Source organism: Apis mellifera, linkage group LG5, assembly GCF_003254395.2.
Source record: "Apis mellifera strain DH4 linkage group LG5, Amel_HAv3.1, whole genome shotgun sequence".
Classification (NCBI taxonomy): domain Eukaryota; kingdom Metazoa; phylum Arthropoda; class Insecta; order Hymenoptera; family Apidae; genus Apis; species Apis mellifera.
The window spans coordinates 8,924,127-8,951,408 of record NC_037642.1 but is presented as its reverse complement, the minus strand read 5'-3'; the positions used below and the strand labels follow the sequence as shown (position 1 = coordinate 8,951,408).

Genomic DNA, 27,282 nt, shown 5'->3' with positions numbered 1-27,282 from the left:
TTCGCCGATAGCCCGGATTTCCTGCCAATCTACTCGCCGTCTCGTGTCCGGTTCCAGCTATTGCGACTCGGTGTTGTTGGCCGACCCGAGCCTTGGCCCAACAAACCATGATAATTCCTCGATCGTTTATCGAATTTCATTTTCCTGTAAACTGATTATTTTCATCGCTCGAAAGATGGAATCGAATCTCTCGAGATCTTGAAACGAAGTTAAACGTTTCCAACGGTTGCAAGTGTAGCGGTGCACACACATATGGACGCGTGTCGACACACGCTTAAAAAAAAATCGCCATATCACGAGACATAAGAGAGAGAGAGAGAAAGAAGCAAATCCTTTGATCCTTGGCAAAGGTCTTTCTTCTGCTCGGAAGATTCCATTATACGTCGGATGAAACGACGCGAAGGCGGACAGTTACGCGCTTTGTTCCCGCGTACGAAGCATCAATTTATACCAGGGGCGGGCGTAATATTTTTCCATTTCTCGCGCGTATGCACGCCCCTCGGCCGTATCACGGCGGCCTAAAGGAATTCTTTAACTCTTACTCTTTTCCGCTTTTCAATCCTCCGATTCCCGGCAAATACCGCGTCTCATCAAAATGTCGCCGCTTAAATCCTTGGCAAGGTTTCTTCTCAAGTTTTGACGGGCGAACGAAACGGAGAATAAACCGCGATAAAGGGAAAGAGAGAACGGATATCTCATTCCGCTGCTGTACACCGCGACTGTCTCGAGTCTCGTAGTCGTTCTCCGTTTCCATTTCACGATACGTCGCCCCGTAAATAAATAAGAGTGCAACGAGTAACGCGATACTAGAATTTTTGAGAGCAGCTGCGACCGAGTTGATTATCGAAACGGCCATTAAACGGACCGTGATCGAGGCTACCGCAGCGCCGTACTATCCCATAAGTGTTGATTATCGCGGATTAGAGTGGATGTTAAATCGCGAGCGTCGCGTCCGGCCGCGTCCGCGATCGAGCATATCACGTAATCGACGAGCGTGTAAGCGCGTAAAGTACCGGTTCCAACGTCCGGTATGCGTGCGCACGTATCCCGTCGAATGCATTAAGGAAAACGCGTTAAATCATCGATCATGCCCGTAACCAGCATAACGAGCGGCGTAAATCACCGATTAATCCGCCGTCCGTTATCTTGCTCGTTGAAAATTTCTCGATCAAATTAACCGGGCGGAACGAAAACAGGGAATATTTTTCGCGGGTTAGTTAGTCGACTGACGAGGAGACACGGAAAAGTGAGTTAAAGGGGAGAGGGTTGAAAGAGAGGTGGGTACGGTAATGTCGAGTTAATCTTTCGTCGAGCGAGGAGGAGGAGGAGGAGGAAGAAGGTGTACGAAGAGGGGAAGCTGGCTCGACGACCCGTTTAGATAGCGCTGTTGTTGTTTGTCTAGCTCGGTGAAAGGGAAGAAGACCTGCCTCTCGACGATAGAAGCAGTCCTTTCCAGGACGCACTCTTCTCTCTCTCTCGTAGGTATGTATGTACTTAGAAATCACAGAAGGAATCGTGAGCGTGTCTAACGAAGCGATAAACGTGTCTCTCGAAATACTCGAAATGGATATTCCATTGGATGAAGATGAAGAGAGAGAGAGAGAAATTCGGGAGAGGGGGAAAAAGAAAAAGAAAAAGGAGATCCTTAAGCATCGAATCCATAAATACCGAGTATCATCCCTTAGAGATATCCTTAATCTTTTGAAGCTATCTGAACCAAGTTTTAGGAGAAGGTAGAGCGTGAGTCGACCATGTATATATATATATATATAGTGGATACCGTGTCTTATTCTTTCGTTAGAGGCAAAGAAATAGATGGAAGAGGCCTTAGCCGGAGGCTGATATCGCCCCCCGTCGTTAGCACTGTTATTATACCCCCGCGAATAAGAGGAGTTGCGCCATCTTTCGTCGATGTTCACAGGTTTTACCTTCGATATAAAGGCGACCAATAACCGTTCCGACCGCGCGGTAATAAGGTCCTCTGCCCTTGAAAGGGCGCGGTAAATCGAGCTCGAATCCTCTCTTTCTTCCCCCCGCGATCGAATCGACTTGACTGGAACGAACGCGTGGACGCAAGAATTTTTCTCGTGTAAGTTGGGGGAGGGAGGATCAAGTGGTCGGAGATGTTTAGTCTGCGACGATTTAATCTCGTAAAGGGAAGCGTCACGAAGGATGTTGAAACTTGAAAAATGTCTCTAGGAATTTTATAGGTCGGATAGATGCGTCCTACGAAAGATGAAGTTCGTTGTTGTATATAACGGTACAAAGAGTATATATTTTTCAAGATTCTTGCTATATTTTTTTTTTCTCACTTCACAGCGTGTATGCTTATTTAAGCATGGAGTGCTGCTCGTCACGGATAAGGAAAAGAGTTTTATACACGCCTTCTTTGTTTTTATATGCCTTTCCATTTCGAAACAAATTACACCACGTCGTATATTTCGTCGCATAGGAGATTTGCCGCATAGGTAATCGTCGAGTTTCGAGTCTAGCATTTCTGTCGTCGAGCAGGAGCATATAACTTGGGGAGAGAGAGGGGAGGGAGAATAACAATAAAGATCGTGTTTCACACGAGCGCTCGAAGCATCTATAACTTGCTTGATTTCATTAAGATAAGCGGCTAATGGCGAGAAGGTTCAGGTTCGCCCATTGGAAGCGCACAATTTAACGCTAAAGAGTCGTAATAGAAGTGAAACACAGAAGAGGTAAATGTTCTTCCATCGTCCATCCGTGGATTAATCCGTGGAAGAAATAATCGAGTGACGATTATTTCTCCAATAAAAAAAGAAAGAAGAAGAAGAAAAAATTCCCTCGCGTCTCTGAAATAAGAAACAACGATTAACCGTAAATATAGATCATATGGAAACATGGATCGTACAGAAGGCAGACGGCAAGCAGAGGGCCGCCTGCATCAGCTCTGCTGTGTGCCTGTCGTTGGCAGCCGGTGTGTTTACACAGCGCGGTTCCGTGGAAACGAGCACGTGAAAACTTTCTCGACCTTGCGGACGACCAACGGCCACGCGAGGCCCTTGAAAAAAAATAATCATCCCTCCATTCCACTCTACCCTCGCATCGTTGGTTAATAAAGAAACTTTCTTGCAGATTTTTTTCCCTTATCGAACAATCCATCGCAAATCCACGCGACCGTCCATGTCGTTTCTTTCGCAAAAGGTATCCTGAACAACTCGAAGAACAACTTCTTTCGAAGAGTGTCGATTTTACGAATTTCCCATTGGACACGCTTTTGTTGTTCGTGAATAACTCGTGAACAACTCGTAAACAATTTGTACGAACGACTCGTATAAAAGCGTGCAAAAGTATAACACGACTCCCTCCCCCCCGTTCAAAGCTTTACGGCGCAGCGACATTTCGAAATTTCCTCGAGAACTCGAATCCATAATTCAGCGGAAAATAAGCAGCGAAGCGTCAAGCGAGAGAATTTGCGGTCAGCTGGGGAATTCCGGTTCCTCCTCGGCGGGTGGGTGTTTCGTCGGCTCTGGTCGGATCGCGCTGCCAGTCCAAATGTTGACGCGGTTTCTCTCTCGTTTTCCATCCGAGGGATGAACGGGCGCTGTGTTTACGCGTATTCAGAATAATCAAGGGCCCCCGTAACGAGGGTGTAGCGAGACCGCAGCCGCTAAGCCGAGCCTCGCGAGCCCAACGACCCTTTAACCCGCAGCATCCGCGGTCCCCGGCGGTCGTTAGTCGTCGCTAACGGGCCGGGTCATGCGGAAAAATTTCCATCCCCGTCCCCTCCCACGCGGTCCATTAAAACCCCCTCCCTCGCGCCAAGGAAGCTCCCTCTCCCCGAGTCGAGGAGCTTGTTAGGACTAGCCGATATTATTCCGCGTACGAGGGTGGTTTCTTGCGGGATTTAGGGCGGTGTTCGGTTGGAGAAGGTGTGAAATATAGGTGGTTTTCGTGGGGGAGCGAGTTCATCCGAGTGGACGAAGAGAGGGAGTAGTAAGTTTCTAAGTGTCTGTTCAACAACGTTGTGCCGCGTCACTCGTATTCCTCGGATAACAATAAAAGTTGTCGAACGATTATTTGACTTATGAAGAAAATTGTAGGTATTTGGAAAGATAGAATAAAACTGTTGAATTGTTACGAAAGTAATACGAAAATGGTTTATTAAAAAAATTATTCAGAATGTGAAACTTTAAAAAGCATTCTATACAAAGCTGAGATTGTTGAGTCAGCACAATTCGGACAGAAAGTTGTTGAATGAATGAATTCTATATGATTCATATAAGATATAACTATTTCATTTTTCTTTTCGACATTAGAACAACAATTTTAACAATTATACCATTCATTAACGATTCGTAGAGTGAAATGACAAGCGAGTGTTTATTAAAATATCGAGTATCTAACAAAATAAAGAGCGTTAATTGGGGAAAACCGGTTCGATCGCTCAATTCGGGTTTGGAGAACTCGCGAGGAAAAAGACCAGTGTTGGTATCTCGACGCGTGTCGTCTTTTAATCGTAGTTCTTTTAAACGGGGGAGGCATGGCGCGCGTCAAAACGTGCCAAACGGAGTGAAATGCATTCCGGGAGTGGAAAAAGTGAGAACTGGCGACGTTTGCGGGAATTCGGTGAATCTCGTCGAGAATCACGAAAGAGTTAATCGAGTCGCTGTTTTTTTTTCCCTGCTGCTGTGTCGAGGAGGGAGAGAGAAGAGCCGTTCTTTCTTCTCTGGTCCAAAGATTGGCGAGAAACGATTCATAATCTCCGCGAAAACATTCGAATTCTTCGATCAACTACGGTATCCCGGTTGCTGTATTGCGATACTCGCGGCGCATCTTTAACGATCCTGGCCCTGGTTTACGTCTAATGGCATCATTAACTCTTAACGAACACTTGCGCCAACTTTAATGACTAACGAGCCGCACCTCTTCGTATCCTTGTTAATTTTTGGAAAACTTTTATTCCTCGTATCGATGCGATGAAAAATCCATCTTAAGAATCTTGGAGAGAATTTTAAATTACAGATGGAAACATGAAATCGTTCGGTCCAGGAAAAGAAAATTGTGCAACTTTGCTTAAAAGGATTTTCTTCGAATTCCATTTAAACGCTTTATGAAGCTTCATCGTCGAAACAATATCGTCTCAACGGGAGAAAGAAAGAAAGAAAAAACGAGATTCGCGTTAATTTTCCAGGCCGAAAGGCACGAGAACCGTTTCCACTACGATCTTTCCCTCTCCTCCCAATATCTAATTCCCAGAGGTTGTGGTAAACGAGACGAGCGGCGAAAACAAGTGGCAAGGGCGGCGACGAAAAGAGGATAAGGAGGAGCTTTGTCCCCCGAAATCCTCGCAAGTTCCGTTCACGCTCGAACGACGGCCAACTTCCGCTGTCACACGCGGCGTAGACTAACGAGGGATTCCTAGGGATCTACACCCCGATGTTTCTCCAACACCGCGACAATTACCACGAGATCGAACTCGAATACTCGCCCCACTTACGATGCTTCAATATATATGTATATTCTAAATTCTATCACGCGTTTTCTCTTCTCATTATCAAAAAAATGGATATCAATTCTAAACCGGCGCGCTCCCGTTTCTCGAATTTTCATCAAGTCCTTCGCGGCCTCGGTTCTTTTTTTTCTTTTCTTTTTGTTTGTCCCGGTCGAGACACAATTTCGCCACGTTTCCAGGGCCGCCCCCGGTTTCGCGCTTTAATCTCGGCTCGGGTCCCGGGTATCAAACGAAAAGGGACGGTTTAAACTTTAATACCGTTGATATTCACGCGAAGCTTTCATCCACGGCCTTCGTGCCGCCGTGGCACAGATTTCGTCGTCGTCGTCGTACAGTCGTTCGTTACGGGAAAAGGCCCCCGGTCACCGTGGAATTAATGCAGCTTCGAACTCGCTCGAGGTAAACGAGGAAACTCCGCCAACTACGTTTCCACGGGGGCCCGAGACCGCGTCATCCATTCTCAGGTGGACGCGTTTCCTCCGGGGGAAAGCGAGAGTTGGTCGGAGGGAGGAGGAGGGGTGGTTTCCCCGGGCAAAAGGGAAGGGCGCGATTAGCGGGGGAAGCCTCGGTTATTCCGGGCTTCTTCCCGCCCCGAAGGGAGATCGTCGGCACTGTTTTTCGAGCGCTATATCGATTTAGATCGTCGCCCCTTGGATCCCAACTTTCCACCCAACTTTCATTGCTCGTTTGTCTTTCAATGAATAGCGTTTCTTCCTCCGTTCTTTAACGATGATAAAGCGCGCCAACTTTTATCTCTTTCCGTTATTTATCTATTTATCTATCGATGGACTCGTATAAACTTGTATAATAAAGATGAAACAGACGTGATTAGAGATATCCATTGACGCTTATTTTACTCCTTACACATAAATACATTTTATATTCCATCCAAATCTAACTAACATCTTGCGAAACAAATTAGTTGGATTGTATACGGAATTTTTCTCACCTGTCGAGAATAGAATAGAATGTAGAAAGCGAAACGCGTCGGAGGAAAGGGATTCGAAAAGAGATTCATCCCCTTTCGATCTCAGGCAACGTCTGGCAAGAGGCTAGATTAAAGGGTGGATGTACACGTTGGAAGAGAATCGCGTCGGCCTAACGATCCCTTTGGCGGCTGCTCGGATGTCACACGACGACAGGCCCTGTCCGGAATCGGCGCCGCCCGTGAAAAAGGAGGATCCCCCGACAGAGAGCTACCGTTTCCTTCCTCGGATTACTTCATTATCGGCTGCCGCCCACCGCCATCCTTTCCCCCTGTTCTGCAAAAAAGAAATATCTCTCTCTCCCTCCCTCCAGGAAATTTTTGATCCGATATTCGATTCCTCTCGAGGATCGATCGAACGATAGATTTCAACTTCCAATTTCTCCCGTTCCACTCGCAGCTTCGTAAGGGGATGCGCAGGGTGGAGTGGAAGGGGGATGGCTCGCGGTTTGCTCTCAAAGCAGAGACCCAATATCGCGGGCACGCGTCGATTAAACGAGCGAATTCTTGTCAAGATCAATATAATAGCCACGGGTGTAACCGGCTGCGTAAGCCGAGGGGGTGGCGCGCGGGTTGATATTGACACAGGTAATGCTCCCGCTTACTGGGTTAGTGGTTCGAAGGTAGGGTAATGAGCGTCTGCCTAAGCGTTTCCGCGCTTTCCTCCCGAATAAATCCTCCCCTTCTCACCCGCCTCTCCCTCCAGGTATGGAGGAGAGAATTACGCGTTGCGTGCAACCGAGCATCGTTGAAAACCGGTTGGTATCAATTGTTCGCAAAAGAGGAGGGGAGGGATTAAATTCGTTGCAACTCTCGAACTCGTCCCTTCTTCTTCGTTCTCGTTCCAGGATAGATAAATTTCCGCGGCCTAACGCGGCGGCGGGCATAGATCGACGTTGAAACGATGAATCAGCGGGGACGAAATTTAAATAATGGCCACCCCGGCGGCGGCCGAGCGAGGAGCGGGAGGGCGAGGAGGGGAGGGAGTTGGGGAGGAAATGACGGGCGGCTCGTATGGCCCGTTGATACCACGCACGGCGCGCCAACTTTCCCCAGTCTCGAACTGACGCATTTTAAATCATTTATGAATTACGAGCCGATTGATAAGATGGCGCCGGCAAAATTTCTAAATTTATTTCGAACGAAAGATCTCGTCGTATGAGTTACGTTAGAAATGAAATTTACAGCGCTCTCAACTCTTTCTCTATTTCCTATACTCTTGTCTGTGTGTGTGTGTACGTGTTCCATGTAATTTTCACGAGAGATTACTTTTTCGACGGAGAATAGCTGTCGATTCGTCGGATACCAAAATGCCGAGGTGTCGCCATTATGAAATTCATCCTTGGATCGCACAATCGAGGAAGGAGGGAGGGTTTCGCGGCGAAGAAAGGAAATTCTCCTCGGTTCGTCGTTTAATCTCGCGGTTCGGGAGGTAATATTACGGCGCGGCCGAAATGGAACAGGATCCCCGATAAAAGGGAAATTGGAACTTTTCCACGGGATCGAGTGCCGGCACCGCTGCCGCCCGATGGGCGTCGATCTTTCGCAAAGAAGCCGGGGAGAGAGAGAAGGGAGGGGGAAAGGGAGGAAGCCTGTAGAAACGCGTACCTCTTTTTTCTTTTTTTCTTCTTTTTTCTTTCTTTTTTTTTTTTCTCTCTCCCTTTTTTCCATCCCCCTTTGTGCCGACCTGGTAACCGGCGAAAGGATTACACGAAAGAGTTGTCGCGAGATCGATGAGAAAAAGAGGCGACCGAGAAAGGCGAACGGCTCTTTTTTCTCTCTCTCTCTCTTTCTTTTTTTCCTTTTTCTTCTTTCTATCCCCCTCCCCCTTCTCTCTCTCTCTCTCTCTCTCTCTTTTTATTGGAAAATATCAGAATTTTCAAGGGATCTATATTTAGCCGCACTAGAGAACGCGAGCCTGGCTAAACGCTTTTGCCTTCCATCGGTTATAGACCATGCTTTTAAGTCACCGCCCCCTCATCCTCTTTTTCCCTTCTTCGCAGTCTACAACAAACGAGAAATTAACAGAGGGTGGATGAGGGGTGGGTGGGAGAGAGAGAGAGAGAGAGAGATTGCAGAAGCGCGCATTTCCGCGAAGATTTCCATTTCCTAGCAAATAACACCGTTCAATTTACAGAGACTCTCTCTTCCCTCCTCTCTCTCTCTCTCTCTCACTGCGGTTCTTTCTCCCTGAATAACCTCGTTCCGACAAACTACCTACCCCAGAGAAGACACAGAATACCAGGATAGGTAGCGGAAAAACAGAGAGGGATGGGATGAAAGAGAGAGAGAGGGAGAGAGACTTTGCATCGAGAAGGTTCATTTGTCTTCGATTTCCCGCTACGCACCTGGGAATAGAGGCTTACCGCTCGTTACCAGACGGCTTACCGTTACGGAGAGCCACGCACGGCGGCCTCGCCCGCGTACTCGTCTCTCCCGTTATACGTAATTTCACGAGCGGATCCGCCTTTGTCGTTGCACGATCGAACGGCAAACGAAAAGGCCGATCCTCGTTAACGATTACGAGTTTATCGTCTCTCCCTTTTCCGTTACGATTATTTATTATGACGAGTACGACGTGTGCACACACACGGAGCGAATGTATGTATGTCTCGGATGGAAAGAGTGGGAAAAGGGCGATACGTGACGATAACACGGAGAGATTTAATCGGCGATGACAAGCGTGATGGGTTGCGTTAAGACGGGATATAATTAATTCGAGCTCGAAGACAGCTCGTTCCCTGGATGGGAATAAATCGGGGAATGGTAAATGGCGCGATTAATCGATTTCCGTAGGAGCGATGCTTGATACGCGTGGGATAACGAGTATTTTTCTAAATGAAAATCTCATCGTGTTCCCCTCATAGTCCTCTCTCATCCCAAACACTAGAATCTCTCGTAGCGTTTCTCGATCTAACCTCGGCCGAGTAATAATATTTTTCCTCGACGAGGAGAAGTAAATTAACGATCCCTATCTCAATCCACTCGACGTGTACGAGAAGTGTCGAGCAGAGAGAGAAAGAACAAGAGTTGAGAATTATTCTCGTCACTTTCTTACTTCTGTACTTGCGTGTCAATCGTTCGATTTTTTCTGATTTGCGAACAACGATTAATAGAACGATGTTCAGGATTCGAAAGGAAAGGCTTCACGAGCAAGTAGATTTCGACTTGATTTGGCCAGAGGCGAGAGAGACAAAGTTCGAAGAGGAGACGGAAGGGTTGCGAATCGGTTAGCATCGACCGTTCACCGAAGCGGAACCGCATTCGTTCCGTTTCGAATATCAAAAACAATTCACCCCCACGGGCGCCACGTGGCACCCCGAGGGAAGGGAGAGGAAGGGTTGACTGGGAGGTTCCTCGTGACGAGACACACGGGGTGAAGTAGATTTTAGGCGAAATATCCTTGCATGGGATGGGACGAACCAACCAACCAACCAACCCCCTCATCGTATGAAACGGTAGGCGATATTAAAGCGCGTCCGGAATGTTGCTCCCGTGTCGTTAAACACTCCTACACACGGCATCCACCCCCTCCCTTGTATCTCTCCACCCCGCCGCTTTCATCCCCTACGATATTGCGCCATTTCGGAAGGGGGAGGGAGAAGGGTGGACCAGATATTATACGCTTCGAATTGCCATTCCGCGAGCTCTTCGAAAAATAATGCGCCGAACCGATCCGCTCGATAAATGTCGAGAAATCCTGGAGAGATCCGTCGTGCTTGCGTGTTTCCTTGCTAATCGCTCGGATATTCGTCCGACCGAGAGGGGAAGAGGTTCGAATAACGAGTTCTCTCTCTCACAACATCTTCTCCCGTGCGAAGTGAAGTTAACGGATAGGAGGGGTTGTGGAACAATAAGAAAAGCGGGCGAAAGGAGAAAGAGCAAAAAGAGATTGACGTCACGAGGACAACTCGATCGTAAAATTCGACGTCTTCGAACGAATTCCATTAGTGGAGCGAATGATTTACGGGACCTCGTCGCCCTCGTCGATATTAAACCGCGTCCGGAATTTTGATGTCCACGTCAAGTTAAACGACTCCTCCGCCACATAATCTCCGTCATTTCACTCTCTCTCTCTCTCTCTTTCTCTCTATATTTGTACGCCTCCGAGCGATTTCCACGATCCACCCCTGATCGATCTGTACCCGCACTGTACCGAGAGACGAAAAAAATAATCGTCGCCGATTGTTTCCAAAAAGAATTAACGGACCCATCAGAGCCCGCAGATATCTCTGCGAAACTCTCTATCTATTCATCCCCGGATAACGTTCGTACCCGGATGATTTATTCATACGAACGATGATTTTTAAGTCGAAACGAGAAGAGAATCTCGCGGGCCTCGAAATCTGCTCCACTGACACGCAAAATACATCTATGGAAATGTTTATGCGGGGGAGTGGGTGGTCGATTTCCGTTCGTCAGAGAGGGAGGAGAGAGGGATGCAGCTCGTTAATAAATACGTTTTTATCAACGGACGTCAACGCGGGCGATCGAATAATCGCGGTTGGCGTTTGCGGGAAATCGAGCGAGAGGAGGAGGAGGAGGGCGCAAATTAATCGAGGCTGCGCGTCACGGCGCGAGAAAACAGAACGGTTTCCTCCTCCTCCTCTGTCCATTCCGTATCTTGGCGATCTCGCGAAGGCGAGATTCCATTACGCGCATCGAATATTTATGAGGACTACTTTCCTCGATGGCCGAGCGAGGGGAAAGGAGAGCAGAGGAGAAAATCGCGATTCGTATACGCGTGCGTCCCTCCCGACGATGTCGACGAGGTTTTCGTCCTGTCGCGACGAATTCGAGGATAAAAAGGGTGGACGAGGTGGACGACAGGAGGAGGGGAGAGCAGGATGGTAAATAAACAAGGCAGCGCTCCGAGAGGCGACTTTTCGCTCGATCCTGGGGATAAAAAGGGTTTCTCCCGATCGTTCGACAGGGGCTCCAAGTTACTGCCATACCACTCCGCTTGGAAAGGTCCTCCGACCTTCGCCTGTTCTCGGCTAATCCCGTTCTGTTCTCTCGGCTGTTTCCCGTGATTCCAACGTGGGGACATCTTCCTCTTTGTCGAAGTCAATTTTTGATAGCGAAACGAACAAGAGTTTTCTATATATACGATATATATGCATAGACAATTTAAAGTTTTGGAGGAAAAAAATGATCGAAAGAAACGATCGATCCGGAATTTTTTTTTCTTCTTCTTCTTCTTCTTTCCCCCGTTAAAAATCGACGGACAGTTGAAAATGTTTCGCAGCCAATTTTCCCTGCAAATTACTGGAGGGGGGCAAGGATGGGTGGGGAGGGAGAGAGGGAGGCGGAAACGAAACGCGGGCGGAACAATGGAAAACGAGCGAGCGTGCCGCGTTTTCCCGCGGATAAAAGGAACGATCGATGTCGGGCGGTGATTGGAAAACAATAAAGAAGAAGCGGAATGGAAAAATAACTGGAAAATATTTGCTGGATAAATAGCCGGCCGGTCTGAAACAAAACTGGAGAATGGGGAGGGGGGGCTAGTCTGCCCTAGTCGGCCGTTCGTTCGCAGCCAATCTTCGTCTCGGGAAGAATAGAGTAGTCTGATTGAAAAAGAACTCTATCGGCCAGACTGGTTTCTGTCTCAAATTGCAAACGATGCAACGCAAGAATCTCCCTCCTTTCTTCGATCTCTTCGTCCAAGCCAATTTTTCCTTTAACCTGCTTAGCCTGGTGCTAAAAGACGAGATTTCAAAATCGAAAGGAGTCATCGCTTGGAATAATTTATCAATTCCGATCTACCGATGATCTACTGGATTCCGCAGTGGTATAATTCCTTGTTACGATATATGTCCGTGGCTATACGGAGAAAAGATAGAGGAGGGGAGGGAGAGGAAAAAAATGAAACGATCAACGATTCAACGGGGTAGGTCGGACAGAATCGTAGCTCTAACGAGACGATTTTCAATAGGACAATTTGGGCGAGCGACACGGGAACAAACGCACGGTAAACGTGGCGATCGTGACCCCTCGGGGACAACAAGAATTCGGTTTGGCCGGAATCGTTGGCCTTTTCGTTGCCTCGTTTCGATGCCCGGTATAACGATTCGTTACGACGACGAGTCGCGGACGAGGGCACGTAAACTCTTGGCAACGCGACGGCGTAACGCATGCAAATTCCCGAACAAATGCGTAATTAGCGTGTCCCGAACCTCCGCCGCCACCACCACCAAAACCCACCACGTGTCGACGTGGAGACGTGTCCTGGAATCGTTCGGGGGTGTGTAACGGTGTGTACGCGCGCGCGGAGAGTTGTTAAATCAACGAGAGACGATTCTCGATCGACTCTCTCCCTCCCTCCCCGTCTCTCGCTATTGTTACGTACGTGCCGTTCATGCTAATGTTTCCCCCGCAAAATCGAATGTTTTACAGGCTCATGCATGTTCATACGCGCCGGGGGAACAACGACCGCCCCTTGTCACATTTATTTATTCCGAGGCGGCCGAGATTTTCGGCACTGCGCCCCATCCGCATTTTCCATTATCCATTATCCACCGTCGAGGATCAATTATATCGGCCAACAACGATCTCTCCCCTCTTTTCGAACGAACCGCGCGGTTGGAATTATACGGGGGAGGAAGCAAGGGGGTGGGCTACCACCATTGGACGAATCCATTAATAACCGGAATCAAGTGAAATTCAAACTGGCCGCCGTTCCGTACGCTGAATCACCTGTATGATAAACGAGAGGAGAGGCTTTTTGGAAAGTAGCGACCGTTTTGAGCGTCACAACCGCGGTGACGTTAAAATATAGGGGTCGCGAAACCGGGGTTATTTAAATCCTCCTCCCTCGAACCGCGTTCTTCCGAACCTCGTCTCGTCACCCTCTCTCGAACCAGTGTCGAATATATGTGTAATAATATCCGCCGGTGCTGGAGGGATCGATCGCCATCGCGCGATATCGATTACAAGGCCAAGGGAGGCCTGTAGAAATGCCCGTTCTCTCTCTCTCCGGAGGGGGGCCCTCGAACTCGCCCCGTTGTTCGCCCCGGCTTCATTAACCGGGGCACGCTAATTAATCGGAGAGACGGTTGCCAACCGAATCAAGATGGCAACGAAACCGTTTGTTCCCCGGTTGGGAACAGGCCGAAACTGCGGATCGAAGGCGCCTCTGCGTCGCCCAACCATCTGATATTTCCGTTTCCATACCACCGCCTACGATTTCGATGCTGATCGTCGCTCGCTCGTTACTTTGTTCGGAAGCCAAAGGGAGAGACCGCAGCCACGGTGGCCCCTAATGGTTACGTTTAATCTCTGTTTCGCCGAAATTTACGGATGGGGGAAACTGTCGAAATTTTCCAAGTTGGCGCCCTAAACGGAAAAACGATCTAATCGCAAATCAAACGGTGTCGAGTAATTCCAGAGTTGTTTTAATCGGTATACAACGAGTCGTAAACCAAGAGTCATAAAGCGAGTATACAATTGCTTCGCGTATAATACCAGGTTTCTCGAGAATCTCGAGAAATTTTCATTGGGAAATGAAAAGCTTAATCGCTCCCTCTCTCTCTTTCTCTCTGTCTGAGCGTAACATTTCGAACGAACGTCTCGATTCTACGGCGGTTCACCTGTTAATTGGAAACTGTAACGCTCGATAATTCGCGCCCGAAACACGATGCGAATCGAGTCGTTCGATCTTTGGATTCACTTTGCGGTGAAACAGTGTCCTGTCTTCTTTAAAATATACAGTAACATCGAAATATCGTGTTATTTCGTATATCGAGGGAAACAGGTGTTTTCAGTGTACGTAATCACGAGGACGGTGAAGAAATTTCGGTACGTAAAATGGATCTCGTATCGCGACGCTGGGAAACAAGTTTTCCTCGTTAAGGTTATACGTTCTTCGCCGGTGGTGTAAATATTATCGTCCGAAAATACGAGTGGCACGAAGAAACTCGTAAAACGCGATAATCCCCCGAAGGGAGAACACATGTAGGGAGGAGGCAACCTCTCTCTTAGACGCCGCCATGAACGACCGCCTCGAACGCACCAAACTTTCTTACTTCGCGTCGCAATCTCATCATCGCGGCACATTCCTGAAAGGATAGGCCGGTGGAAGATAAGCCGTCCACCGAAACGGTCCGAGACGTTTACGAGGAATTTCCAGGGACGCGTACAAGGATTCGAGGGAAATGGACGACGTCATCGCCGTGATTGTTGGTCGGAGCCGACAAACGCGAACGACACATACACGAGTTTGTCTTATTGCGCGAGAAAAGTGCCGTGTATATATATATACCCTTTAGAATTTAATTGACACGATGCTCTCCTCACGATTCCAATTGTGCCAACTTTTTCCTTTCCTTCCTCTTCCTCCTTTCATGCGGGAAAGTTTGAGAGTGGAGAAGACCGAGGCCGCCGATTCGAATCTCAAGCACGAAGGGTCTAATCCCGGGGAAGAGAATAGGGATAGAAGCATCTTGATTTCGGATAGAGTGTATGATTCAAAAGCCCTTCCTTCCACTCTCTCTCTCTCTCTCGAGTTTCTCTCTTTAAGTAGATTACATCGAGCATTAGCGAGTTTACCGTATTCGAGCAGATAGAGAGAGAGAGATTCCCAAAACTATCGGGCAAAGGAACAGTCACGATTCCCCTCTTCCTCGTCTTCCCATGGATAATAACATCCATAAGGGGAGGGAGCAAATTAACTACGACATCGGCGAAATTAATCGACGTTATCGGGTATCGATGAGTGGTGCGGCCTCTCTTCCTCCCCCGCCCGTGACTCATTTTCGCGAGGAAGGAAGGCGAGGAGGAGATGAGATCATCGAGTGAGGGGGGGCGAAGTGGGGCCACCCTTGGCACCCGTCGATGGCCGACGAGATCCCAATTCCGTTCGAAACGTACGTCGATCGTTATTACATTTCGTAAAGCCACGCGCGTTTCCCACCATCCTCCAGGATTCCATTAATTGGATCCGGGGTCGGGTTACGGGTTTCTGTTCCACGGTTGCTGAATCAGAGCAACGGTGTAAGTAGAGCGCGTGCAACGCGCCGGAAACCTATGGTTTCCCCACTAAAGGGGAGAAGTAACATCCCTGGCATCTTATAACAATCTTTGTTGATAATCTTCTTCGACAAGTTTTGATAATTATATGTGTGTGTTTCTTTTTTTCTTGGAAACTTTATTTAGGGGGTGAGATGATTGTTCTTTTCGTAAGCAACCCATATGAAATGTGTAGTATCTATGGTTTTCCCCTAAAGAGAAGAACTTCCCTGAAATCGTCAGCTTATAACAATCTTTGTTGATAATCTTCGACAAGTTTTGATAATTATATATGTGTGTTTCTTTTTTTTTCTTGTCCTGTCTACACTTCTCGTGTGCCTTGGAAACTTTATCTAGGGAAAGAAGGGATGAGATGATTGTTCTTTTCGTAAGCAACTCATATGAAATGTGTGGTATCTATGGTTTTCCCGCTAAAGGGGAGAACATCCCTGACATCGTCAGCTTATAACAATCCTTGTTGATAATCTTCTTTGACAAGTTTTGATAATTATATATGTGTGTTTCTTTTTTTTCTTGTTCTGTCTACACTTTTCATGTCTTGGAAACTTTATTTAGGGGGAGGAGGGATCAGATGATTGCTCTTTTCGTGAGCAACCAGTACGAAAGGTACGGGTTTATGGAGGGAGGCCTAGCTTCTTTCTTTTCCTCGCACAAATTCCTCATTTTCCAAAAAACAAAAAGGAAAGGAAGGAGTAGGAGGAGACGGTTGCCCGCAGTCTCGCGGTTTTATCGAGTACACAGGATGTCGCCTTCCTTAGGAGCTTGGGTTTCCGATAAAAGGGAGAGCCGCGATCTCAGCGAGGAGGAGGAAAGCGCCTCGCCACCTCCCTCAATTCCACTCCTCCCTGCTTTCGTCGTCTTTGAAGGTACGAGTTCTCGCGTCGCGTCGCTCATTCGTACGCGCGAAACGAGAAAAAACGACTTTGTTCGACGAGGGACAATGAGAGAAGGGGAGGAGAATCTCTGCATTCTCCCGAAATCTCGAGAGAGGAGGAAATCACGTTCCTCGAGACGATACATCATAGTCGGTTGCCTTTTATTCTCACGCGTATTCCTTCTTGGCAGCCGGAAAAACGCGTGTCGAGAAAGCGGGGTGGAGAAATAAGGGTGGAAGGAAGAGCGGAGGAAGCTCCGTCTAGCTCTCCGGATTGCTAAGCTCTCCGGCTGAATCCATTAGCTCGCGCCCATTAATAACCCCCGTAATGATGAGCGATGAGCGGGAAGAAGGAGGAGGAGAGAGAATCGTGGCCAACTCGTTTCCTCCAAGCGAGAAGGATTGGTGCTCGACTTGCGCCGCGATTCCATCGAGACGCACACGCTCGTCAACGCGAGGGAGCCTTTGATAAATACTGCTTTCCTTGGACACTGGCCAAACTTGAGCGGCGTACCGCGATATTCTCTCTTTCTCTCCCCCCCCTCTTCTCTTCTGGAGCTCGACTTAACGGGGATAGTGTAGCCAGTGTCTCTACTGGAGGGGAACTGGAGAGGCTATCTTCCTCGAAACTTCCTTTCCTTTCCTGGATCGTTGAAATTGAAAATAGAATTTTCCACGCTCGCAGGAGAGGCCGTGGATCGTAATGTTGGTCGATCGATGCGTTGGCCCCTCGCCAACGCGTCCCCGAAACATGGACGAGTCGAGGATAATGGGGAAGGGAGAAGAGGTGTGTACGAAGGAGGAGGGGGCGGCGGTTTATCGGGGATACCGCATTAAATCGGCAGTCCCAAAGCGATCTTCCTTTGAATCCGTCTCCCTTTTCACCCGCGCCTCAGGTAAATGAGTCTCGCGCTCACAATGCCTCGGTCGATCGATCGATCCGCGACAATGGGCCAGGCCGGGGATGGCACGGAAGTTTCACCCTTCCCCCCGCCCACGCGAAAATCACTTTTCCTTTTCACGGAAGGGGTGAAACCTTCGACGCCCCTTCCCTCGTGGCGCAAGCCAACCACGTGTTTGCGAAAATGACACATTTTTTACACCGATTAATCCTCTGCTTTTTCGAGAAAACGAAACTTTGGCGTAGCAAAAGTTCTCGATCGTTGAGAAGCGAACAGCGATCTTTCGAATCCTCGTGCACACGAGGCGAAGTTGGCGCGGGTCGATAACGAACTATTGGTAGAATTACTATCGATCCTAAGTTCTTCCCTAATTCCTGAAAAGTTTTAACGATAGAAGTGACGGAGTTGGTTGGATCGATTAATCTGAACGATGCGGCGCCCTCGTCTCGGTGCACGTGCTCCCTGAATTCGTATTCACCTTGATGGAATCGAAGATATAGCGGATATCGAACCTAGAAATTAGAATATGAATAGTCTAAATTATATTCGGTGATTGGAACAATATGAATCGTCTAACGAAGGATCTTGCTTGTTTTCCAGATGATCGATGCTTCGTACCACACGAATCCATCGCTTCAAAGCACCGCCCTCATCATCACCTGCGCGGTGGTACTTCTGCTGATGGCAGCGATCGTGTCCGTCGTTTTTTGGAAGTGAGTGCTTAATTCTTGTTTTCATTTATCAATAATAACAAGAGAAACGATTGGTTAGAATGCGAGACGATAAAATAAATTGCGCGTGACGACGCGAAAGAATCGATCAAGCGATATATAAAAAGGTACAAGGCGCGTGTAAGAAGAGGGGGGAAACGTATAAAAGTTTGATTCTCGTGTATAAAACTGTGCGGGGTCGTGGCGGACACCGTGCGACACCGTGGTAATAAAGACTAGGTTTCATTCCGAGCGGACATCGTAACGTTCGGGGTTCTCGAGGTCGATCGGGTTGTAACCATATTTCAAAGGTTCGAGTGGCTATTTGCAGTTCGAGGGTGGGACAGGAAAAAGGCTGGTAGACACTTTGATGGAAAGAGGAAGAAGAAGAAAAAAGGGGGGAGGGAAAAAGAAAGGAAAGAAAAAAACGAAGGGAAGAACGCGTCATTGGCATTCTAGCGGCCATTAAATTGGCCAAAAATAGGCCATTTCGCATCACCGTTCTGGCGTGTGAATGACATCATTGCCTCTTTACGACCAACTTCCGGAATCCTTCTTTGTTTGGCCTCGTGGCAGATTAGGTAACCACGCGTTACGGGTGCATAGGAAAAATGAATCTTAATGCGCGCAGGAAGCGAAGGTGATTGTTATTCCGGTGAACGGTTAATTATCCTAGAATAAATCGTACCGTTAGAATCATCTAGCGTTCCTCTCTGCTTAACGGTTAAAGATATGTGTACAGGATGATTCGTAACTTTTTAGCTCAAATAATACTTATTTAAGAAAAGAAATTTCGAAATGAATAATTATAATTTTGAAATTACTAATTCTATTTTTAAATCATTTATCGAAGACCATTTCAACACTTTTTCTAAATAAAATTTAGGCCTGAATGAGAATTGATAATTTGTATTTTATGACGTATAACAGCTTAATATTTTTTGCTGTAGAATATATACAGACATTAATAGACTCTAAAGCTCTAAAACTTTTCAGAATTCTTTTCTCTCAATCGTCCCACGTAAATTCGATTCTATATTCCATCGAGAAAAATCACCTCAGAGTCTCGATCACAAGTTTTCTCAAGATTCAAGAGCAAGGCGGAAAAAACGGAGGAAGTAAAGAGAGTTTAATAGCCTAAATTAGCCAGAAATAGGGCATTGAAAAGAAATCGGGCGTTATGCACCAGCAACGAGAGCGTTACACTGATAATCTCCGACACGATGGATGCGCATAGCTCCCTCCTCTCCCTTTTGTGCCCGCGTAAGCACAAGTTGGCCGTGGATCCGCGCCACGATCGAGCCTCGTACCGCGGAAGAAATATGCATCCACCGCAGAAACGCGGCTCGAAGATTTACAAGTTCGCCCGAGTTCCCTCCTTCCCTTTCGGACATTGTCTCTCTCTCTCTCTCCCTCTCTCTGTCTCGTTGCTTTATAACGCTCGTGGCGGTAAAAAATGAAATACGACGGGAGAAAAATGGTCGCAGGGGATTGGCCCTGCCACGATACCATCCCCGTCTACGAAGAAGAAGGTAGAGAAGGTTTCGCGTGACAACGCGTGAAATTTTGTTTGAATCCGATTTAAAAGCGTTCCTTAAGATTTTCCTAACGCGTGTTTTTGAACCAAAAAATTCTCTTTTTACGTGGATCGATGGAGGAAGATTCGAAAATTAATTCGCGGATGAATTTCATTGATAGGAAATTCACACGACGATAAAGATAAATAATGGTGCAATGGATCGGGGCTCGAAAAACTGGAGAATATGGCAAAGAGGCGGCGACAACTAATTTCACGCGCGGCACGGGTGGCGATCGATGACGCGACGATCGATGAACTCCCGGCTCCGTGGCGTAGGATCGGCACCGTGCCAAGACGATTTTGGATCGCACACAGGCCCGGTATTCAGGATCCACCGTGTCCGTATATTTTTATCGAGAGGCAAGCCTTCTCGAAAGGTCCGCGCGGGTCGTGACAATGCCGACCCTGTCCCACTCCCCTTTTCCAACCCATTATCGTACGATCATTATCGCTCGCTCTCGTAATAATTCGCCGTGTCGTGTTACCTCGCACGTGTTTCCTCCCCTCTATCTCATTCGTCAAAATTTCCCTGAAATTTCACTTGATAGGAGACGAACTTCTCTCTTTCCTCTTCTTCTTTTTTTTTTTTTGCCACGCTTAAGCTACAGGCTACTTTTTATTCCGAGGGTCGGTCGATCGGCCTCGCGTGGATAATTTGTTTGCCGGTTCCAGAGCGACGTCTGTTTGCACAATGTCGAGTCCCTATGTGTTTTTTCTTTTCTTTTTTTTTTCGGTTTATCGTAATAGCCGACCATTATCGTGGCCCACAAGCGTGGTAATCTCAAGTGTTACCGGCTCTCTCGACCTCGAGATCTCGGTTCTTTGTGGGTGGCACGCAACCGCTCTTCCTCGAGCGGTTCTTCCTCTTATTCTCTCGGTTCGACGAGGCCTGGTGGTGTCCTGCGCCTCGCCTCGCCTCGCACGATCCTTGCGAAGAAACGTGTACTTCCTCGTGCGATAAACCTTGCAATTCTATCGAGCGCATCGAGAAATCGTTCGAGGACAATTCTCGGTTAGTTTATTATTAATCGTGGTAACAAATTTAGTCGAGAATGTCCGGCCGGTCTATAGTTGGATATTATTTATATCCTCCTTGGCTCATTTTCCCTTTGAGATCCATGATTGTTACGTCAATTGTATAATTGGTATCAATGCTCGTCGTTACCCTTATTTACGTGCCTGTAATTAATCTGATCGATAGATAATTATCGAATTATTAAAAGTTCGCAAACATTTATCACCGCGTGACGTATCGTTCATCAATCGCGATTAAAAATATTTCGTCGATTCAAATTTGAAGAAATATTATTACTTTTTCGAAATTATATTTGATGCTTATCTCTCTTTCGTTGTTATCACACTGTTACAAACAATTTGCAAATTATTTCTCCCTTTAATAAATTCATCGAACCAATTAATCATAAAAGAGTAACGGGTTCACAAATTTTGCCCGATACTGTTCGCTTGCGCGTATTTATAATCCGCATACTTGTCTATTTTTGAATGGCACGAATCGTTCAACTCATCATCATCGTTGAACGTTAACAATTCCATCGTGCTCGAGGGCTATCGAAACTACGCAAAAAAAAAAAAGGAAGGGAAAAAAAATAAATCACAATTTTCGAAAAAAAAAAAAAGGAATTTAATCGAAACGATGATATTCGATTACGTCGATTAATAAATTTGTCGGCGATCGAGAAAGACGAACACACCTCTCCCGTCTGTCCCGCTCGCGTTTAAAACAACAGTGTCGAATTATCGCGAATTGGCTGGAACGATTGCGACGATGGCGCATCGGGTCGAGCAGGAAATAGCATCGAAGCCGAGGGGAGGAGAGAGGATGGGACGAGCGCGTATCCCTCTGACGGGACGAGGACAGACCGATACGCGAGGAGAGATGGAAGCCGAACACGGCTCTGATTAGCATACAAACTATGCGTGGTCGTGTTGGTTCTCCGCGTTTGCCCGGAACGATTCTCTCTCTCTCTCTCTTGCTTATACACTACGGATTCTACATCTCGTGCGAGATCGTGATTAAAAAGACACGCGCGATCTCGATCTTCGTGGGCGAATTTTCCCTTTCACGTTGTGGAAAGGGAAAATGTTGCAACCGTTTCACGCCTGGATAAAGAGGCTTTTGTCGATCGTCGTTCGATCGTGATCTTTGATTTCACTTGGGGGAGGGGGAAAACACTCGCGTTTGTTGGTTATATTATTTTTACGATTGGGAAAAGATCCGTGTTCGAATTCCGTGTATCCTTTGTTCGTTATGTTAATGGATAGAACGTATTTCTTCTCGGTAATCCGAGAACGGTTGCTATCCACGACAAAGACGATTCGGTTTCCATTTCCCTTCTAGATTCACTCTCCTCCGATAAATATTCCATATTCCCTCGGTGGATCGATAGCAAAAATTTTCTCAATAATAGAGCGCGCGTTCCATGCAGGAGCAACACGTATACTAATAATAGAAGAAGAAACGAGTTTGTTACCGGACATCGGCGATCCCCGATAATTTCCATTCTAGCGCGATGTCGTTGACCGAACCTCAACCCCCCCTTGTCCCTGCCTATTATCGTTGTATCGGCCTTGTCTCACGCGGAAACGCATTCCACGGATGATCGTTCGAGGATCGTATCCGATAACCGCGCGTGGTCCCTTTTTCCCCCCGTTTATTCTCCTTATCCCGGAAAAGAGGAACGGCTCGGTGGAGCGAGCATTAAAATCTGAAAGAAATGCCTCCGTCGAAGCATGGCGAGCAGACAGGAGTAGAGGAGGATCGGGGGAGATCCCACGGCCTTTATTTAACCGTCACCCTCCCCACGATGCTCCCGGCAATACCTCTTCGCCTAATCTAACCCATATTTTTCACCGTTTCGCCCGACTATCGAGCTCCCCCTCCCCTCTTTCGCTCACCTTTTCTGCGGTAACTATCCCTTACGGGATAGAACCGCGTCTAGACAGAAGCTATCCTCGAAAAACGCCTCCATTCCGCGGAAACGTTGCGTTCAACGACCGTTCAAATCCTCTTCTACCTGAAGAGAAGAAACCTTGTTTCATTCCGGTGTTGGAAAAAAAAAAAATTGATTCTCCGTAGTTTTTTTTTTTTAGGAAGAAGAAGAAACAGCAACGCTTAAGCCTTCAACTTCAGCCGAGCATCGACTCCATTAAATTCCTCCTTAATTTCAAATCTCCATCCTGTCTCGTCGCGTCGTAAATCGATCTATGGACACGGAATTTTGAATTACGATCTACGAAGCGGCTCGCAGAAGGCAATATTAATCCCCTATCGGATTAGACGTTGCCTCCTTCCTTCCCCCTCGTCGATAACTAATGTTCACTTTCACGGCCTTCGTTCCCTAGGAGAGCGGATCTCGTTGGAAATCGGATTTAAAGAGGGATCGCGCGCGAGGGGTTAAAACCTTTCGGCGAAACCAACCCCATTCCCCCCTCCTCCTTCCTCTCGACGACGTGCGTACTCGTTGATCCGAATCTTCGATCCACCCAGAAGGCAGAAATCGCGCGCTCGGCAATAACGATAAACATGGGGGGGAACGAGAATCCGAGCTTTGATACACCACTCGTGGAAAGAAGAGAGAGAGAGAGAATGGAAGGAGGAGGAAATGGTCGATTCGACGATATTTTTCAGTTGCGTTGTTTACGTTCCGTGGCACAGATTCTCTCAGAGACGATGGGAATTGGTAAGAGGAAAGGCCACTCTCCCTTTCTCCTTTTCGGCTCGTGCTTTGTCTCCGCATTCGGGTCAGAACCGCGGGACGCTTTAACCATCGCACACGGACCACTTCTTCCACGTTCTCTCTTCGTTTCTCAGCACAGCTTCGACTTGTTGTTGTATTGTTGATGGTTATTTCGCACGGCAAACAACGCGGTTACCTTTCCATTTCCCGCGCCCGTTCATCTCGTGGAAATCCGATTATACCCCATGGTCCATCGGGGTCGAGAATTTTCTTCAATTGTTGAGATACGATAAATTTATTTACTCGAATTATTTTCGAGAATTCGCTCTCCTCATCGTTATATATATCTCGGGCAAAGGGGTGGAAAATTTGAAGGACGATATCGGAGACTGAAACACTAATGGAGAAACGGTAATGGAGAAGAGAATTTTCAACTGCTGAGAGAACGATATCGAATTTATTTATTTCGAATTTTCGCGAATTCACTCTCCATCCTTATATATATATATCTCGGGCAAAGGGGTGGAAAATTTAAAGGACGATATCGGAGACCGAAACGCTTGGAGATAATGGAGAAGCATATCTTTCACGTTACGAGCAATTTATCCCTTAAAAAAGAACTATCAAAGCGGAGAAAGTCGTAGTAGGAAAATGTTGCAAATGTTTGTCCGTAGTCCGTGAAATTTCAGCTTGTAGATAGACGAGTTTCGTTACCTTGACATTTTCGCAGCTCGAATCTACTCCCTTATATCCCTGTCTGGGTCACGAGATCCCCGTAAGGAGCGCAAGGATGTCGGTGGTGAAAAATACTCTCGCTCGGGAGGGGGGGATGGAAACGCGGGCGCACAATAGCTAGCAATTATGTAGAGTGGCCGGTGTCTGGGCTAGGCTCCGGTCTAGTTCCGCCTCGCGGGGTGTCTTCGTTTCCTTCGGTTTTGCTCGACGACGACGACGACGACCGTTGCAGTCGTTGCGAGTCGTCGCTTGTTAACGTTGCGCCTCGGGTGTCTTTGGGAGCGTAAGTACGCTTTCCGCTCCTTTCTTCCGCCCTCTTTCTCGCGCGCGCGCGCCATCCATCCCTCTCCGTCAGAGGGAGGGGGGAGGGGGAATCCTGGCTCCTGGTGCACGGGCGGACAGACATTGGTAAGAAGTGCACGTGCAGAGGAAAATCGCGGGATGCACTTACGGATATTACCGGGGAACGCAGCTGGTGTAAGAAACGGGGCGAAACGTCTCTCGAGAAAGACCCGACTCCCCTTGGAATTAAATCTTTCGGGATACGTATTTACGCTGCGGCGGTGCAAAGCTTCGTTTTGCCGATTTTACCTTGGATGGTGAAGAGGAAACATCGAGTCGAGATGAAATTAAACGAAATATATATATATAAAACGTTCTCTCTCGTATTCGTTCGATAGCTCGAAATTGTGATAACGTGATCGAAATGCGGGGGACGAAAATTCTTGCCATATTAAAGTTCGAACTATTTTTATTCCTTCCTTCGCGGTTTCTTCTCGGATTAATTTTTCACTTTCGCCTTCGATTTTCTTCTCCCACGATTTTGTTCACTTATGTTTGTTTTCGAGTTGCAATCAAACGCCCCGTTCGATGTTACTCTCGATTCACTCGATGATGATAATGCGGAGGACGAAAATCTTCGAGTTTAAACTATTTTTATTCCTTCCTTTATTCTTGGATTAATTTCTCACTTTCGTCACATCCCTCAATTTTCTTTACGATTTTGTTCGCTTATTCACTTTGTTTTCGAGTTGCAATCAAGGGTTCGAAGTTACTCTCGATTCATTCGACGATAACGTGAAGAACGAAAACCCTCGACATACTCGAGTTCAAACTATTTTTATCCCTTCCTTTGTTCTCGGATTAATTTCTCACTTTCGTCGCATTCCTCGATTTTCTTTACGATTTTGTTCACTTACTCACTTTGTTTTCGAGTTGCAATCAAAGATTCGAAGTTACTCTCGATTCACTCGATGACGATAACGCGGGGGACGAAAATCTTTGCCAGATTCGAGTTTAAATTATTTTTATTCCTTCCTTTGTTCTCGGATTAATTTCTCACTTTCGCAGCATCTCTCGATTTTCTTCTCTCACGATTTCGTTGCAATCAAGGGCCCTGTTCGAAGTCATTCTCAATTCACCCGATGACGATGAACGTGAAGGACGAAAATCCTCGACATACTCGAGTTTAAACTATTTTTATTCCTTCCTTTATTCTCGGATTAATTTCTCACTTTCGCAACATCCCTCGATTTTTTTTATGATTTTGTTCACTTTATGATTACTCACTTTGTTTTCGACTTGCAATTAAAGATTCGAAGTTACTCTCGATTCACTGGATGACGATAACGCGGGGGACGAAAATCTTCGCCAGATTCGAGTTTAAATTATTTTTATTCCTTCCTTTGTTCTTGGATTAATTTCTCACTTTCGCAGCATCTCTCGATTTTCTTCTCCCACGATTTCGTTGCAATCAAGGACCCTGTTCGAAGTTATTCTCGATTCACTCGATGACGATGAAGGACGAAAATTCTCGCCATACTCGAGTTCGAACTATTATTCTTTCCTTCGCGGATTAATTTCCCGCTTTGGCCGCACCGCGGTTTCTTAAAAACTCTTTTCCGCATTCCTCGTGTTTCCCCTCCCTCCTGATTTTGTTCGCTTACGTTTGTTTTCGAGGCTGGTTGCAATCAAGGGCCCATTGTGACCGGTCTCGGGGGAGGCCATTAGAAGACAGACGGTCGCGGAACGCAGCCAAGTCCGGTTGCACGCGCGTAAGCGCCGCGTCGAGCCGGCGCATCCATCACGATAATTTCGGCCGAAGTCGGATGATGCCGCGTTCGGGGAACGGTGAATCATGCTCGTTGTTTCTGCATATATATATACATACACACATATATATATAGGCGGCGGTGCAAAGGGGAAACGGTAGGTCCATGGGTAATTTAACCCGTGCAAGCCCTGAATGGGTTATAATTGGTGATGACAGGCCGTCAGGAGCAAGGAGGCAGCATTGAACGCGGCGAAAGTGTCGCCCTCGAGGATCGCTCCAACGTCGTCGCAGACAGACGTCGGAGACAGATCCAGCCTTGATTTCTATCTACGTGTTGGTGACGTGGATTCAAACGAAAGGAAGGTGTCGCGGAAGGTTACGATCCCTTGAACGGCTTGTCACTTTCTAGACACGGAGCTGTAATCGAGGTGTAATCGTGCCTGGCAACGGCCCTTTCCTTTCCACCCTCGATATTCGAATCGAAACTCCATTTACGTGTTTCATTTCGATCGGAAAAGAAAAAAACGAGAGGATTCGATCGAGCAAGTCGGTTAACAGGGATCGGTTAATCTCGATGCTCTTGCATCCGTCGCTTGGATCCTGGATTCCCGTTGCATCTTATATAGCCGACAGTCGCATTCCGACAGTTTCCTTTGTAACCGTAGTCCTGGCCCACCGTCGGATTCCTCCTCCATTGGTTACGCGACTAGACATAATTCCATTCTCGCTGTGATATGCCTGTGAATGCGAGCTGAGAGACCAGGCCAGGGTCTCTCAAACCGTACCTCTCAAATCGTCTCTCCGATAGATCGGGAAATTGCATCCGAAATTAGAAAAATCGTTTTAAAAAAATTGAAAGAGTACGAATAAACTTTGCAATTCGTTTACTCGATCCTGTCCAATCCTCCTCCCTCGCTCACCCTCTCTCTGACTCTCTTTTAACTCGATCGATACAAACGGAATGTATACGCGCGAACGTAGTATTGCAAACTAGAATAGACGCGCGAGAGTCCCTGACCGGGAGTAACGTTCAAGGGAGATGCGGCGGACTGAGTCCTCCTAATCCCACAGCCACCATTGCAGTTTCACAGCCTGGGATATTACCCTAACTGGCTATAATTACGTCATCGTCATTGTCTCTCCTCGCGTACATCGACGTTGAATACCAGACAGCTCGAGCCAACCCTTCTCTTCCTCCTCCTCCCTCCGCCTGGCTCATTTGCAAGGGGCAGTGACT

At 47.3% G+C, this 27,282-nt stretch overlaps 1 protein-coding gene across 3 annotated transcripts in view; it reads left to right on the top strand.

The window, feature by feature from the left end:
• The window catches only part of LOC100576129, a 211,643-nt gene that overhangs the window by 158,548 nt on the left and 25,813 nt on the right, over window positions 1-27,282 (top strand). For all 3 annotated transcript variants that reach the window (XM_006565569.3, XM_003250637.4, XM_006565568.3), the window contains one exon: window positions 17,871-17,983. In XM_006565569.3, coding sequence (XP_006565632.1) covers window positions 17,871-17,983 — 113 coding nt within the window. The remainder of the gene's footprint in view (window positions 1-17,870; window positions 17,984-27,282) is intronic.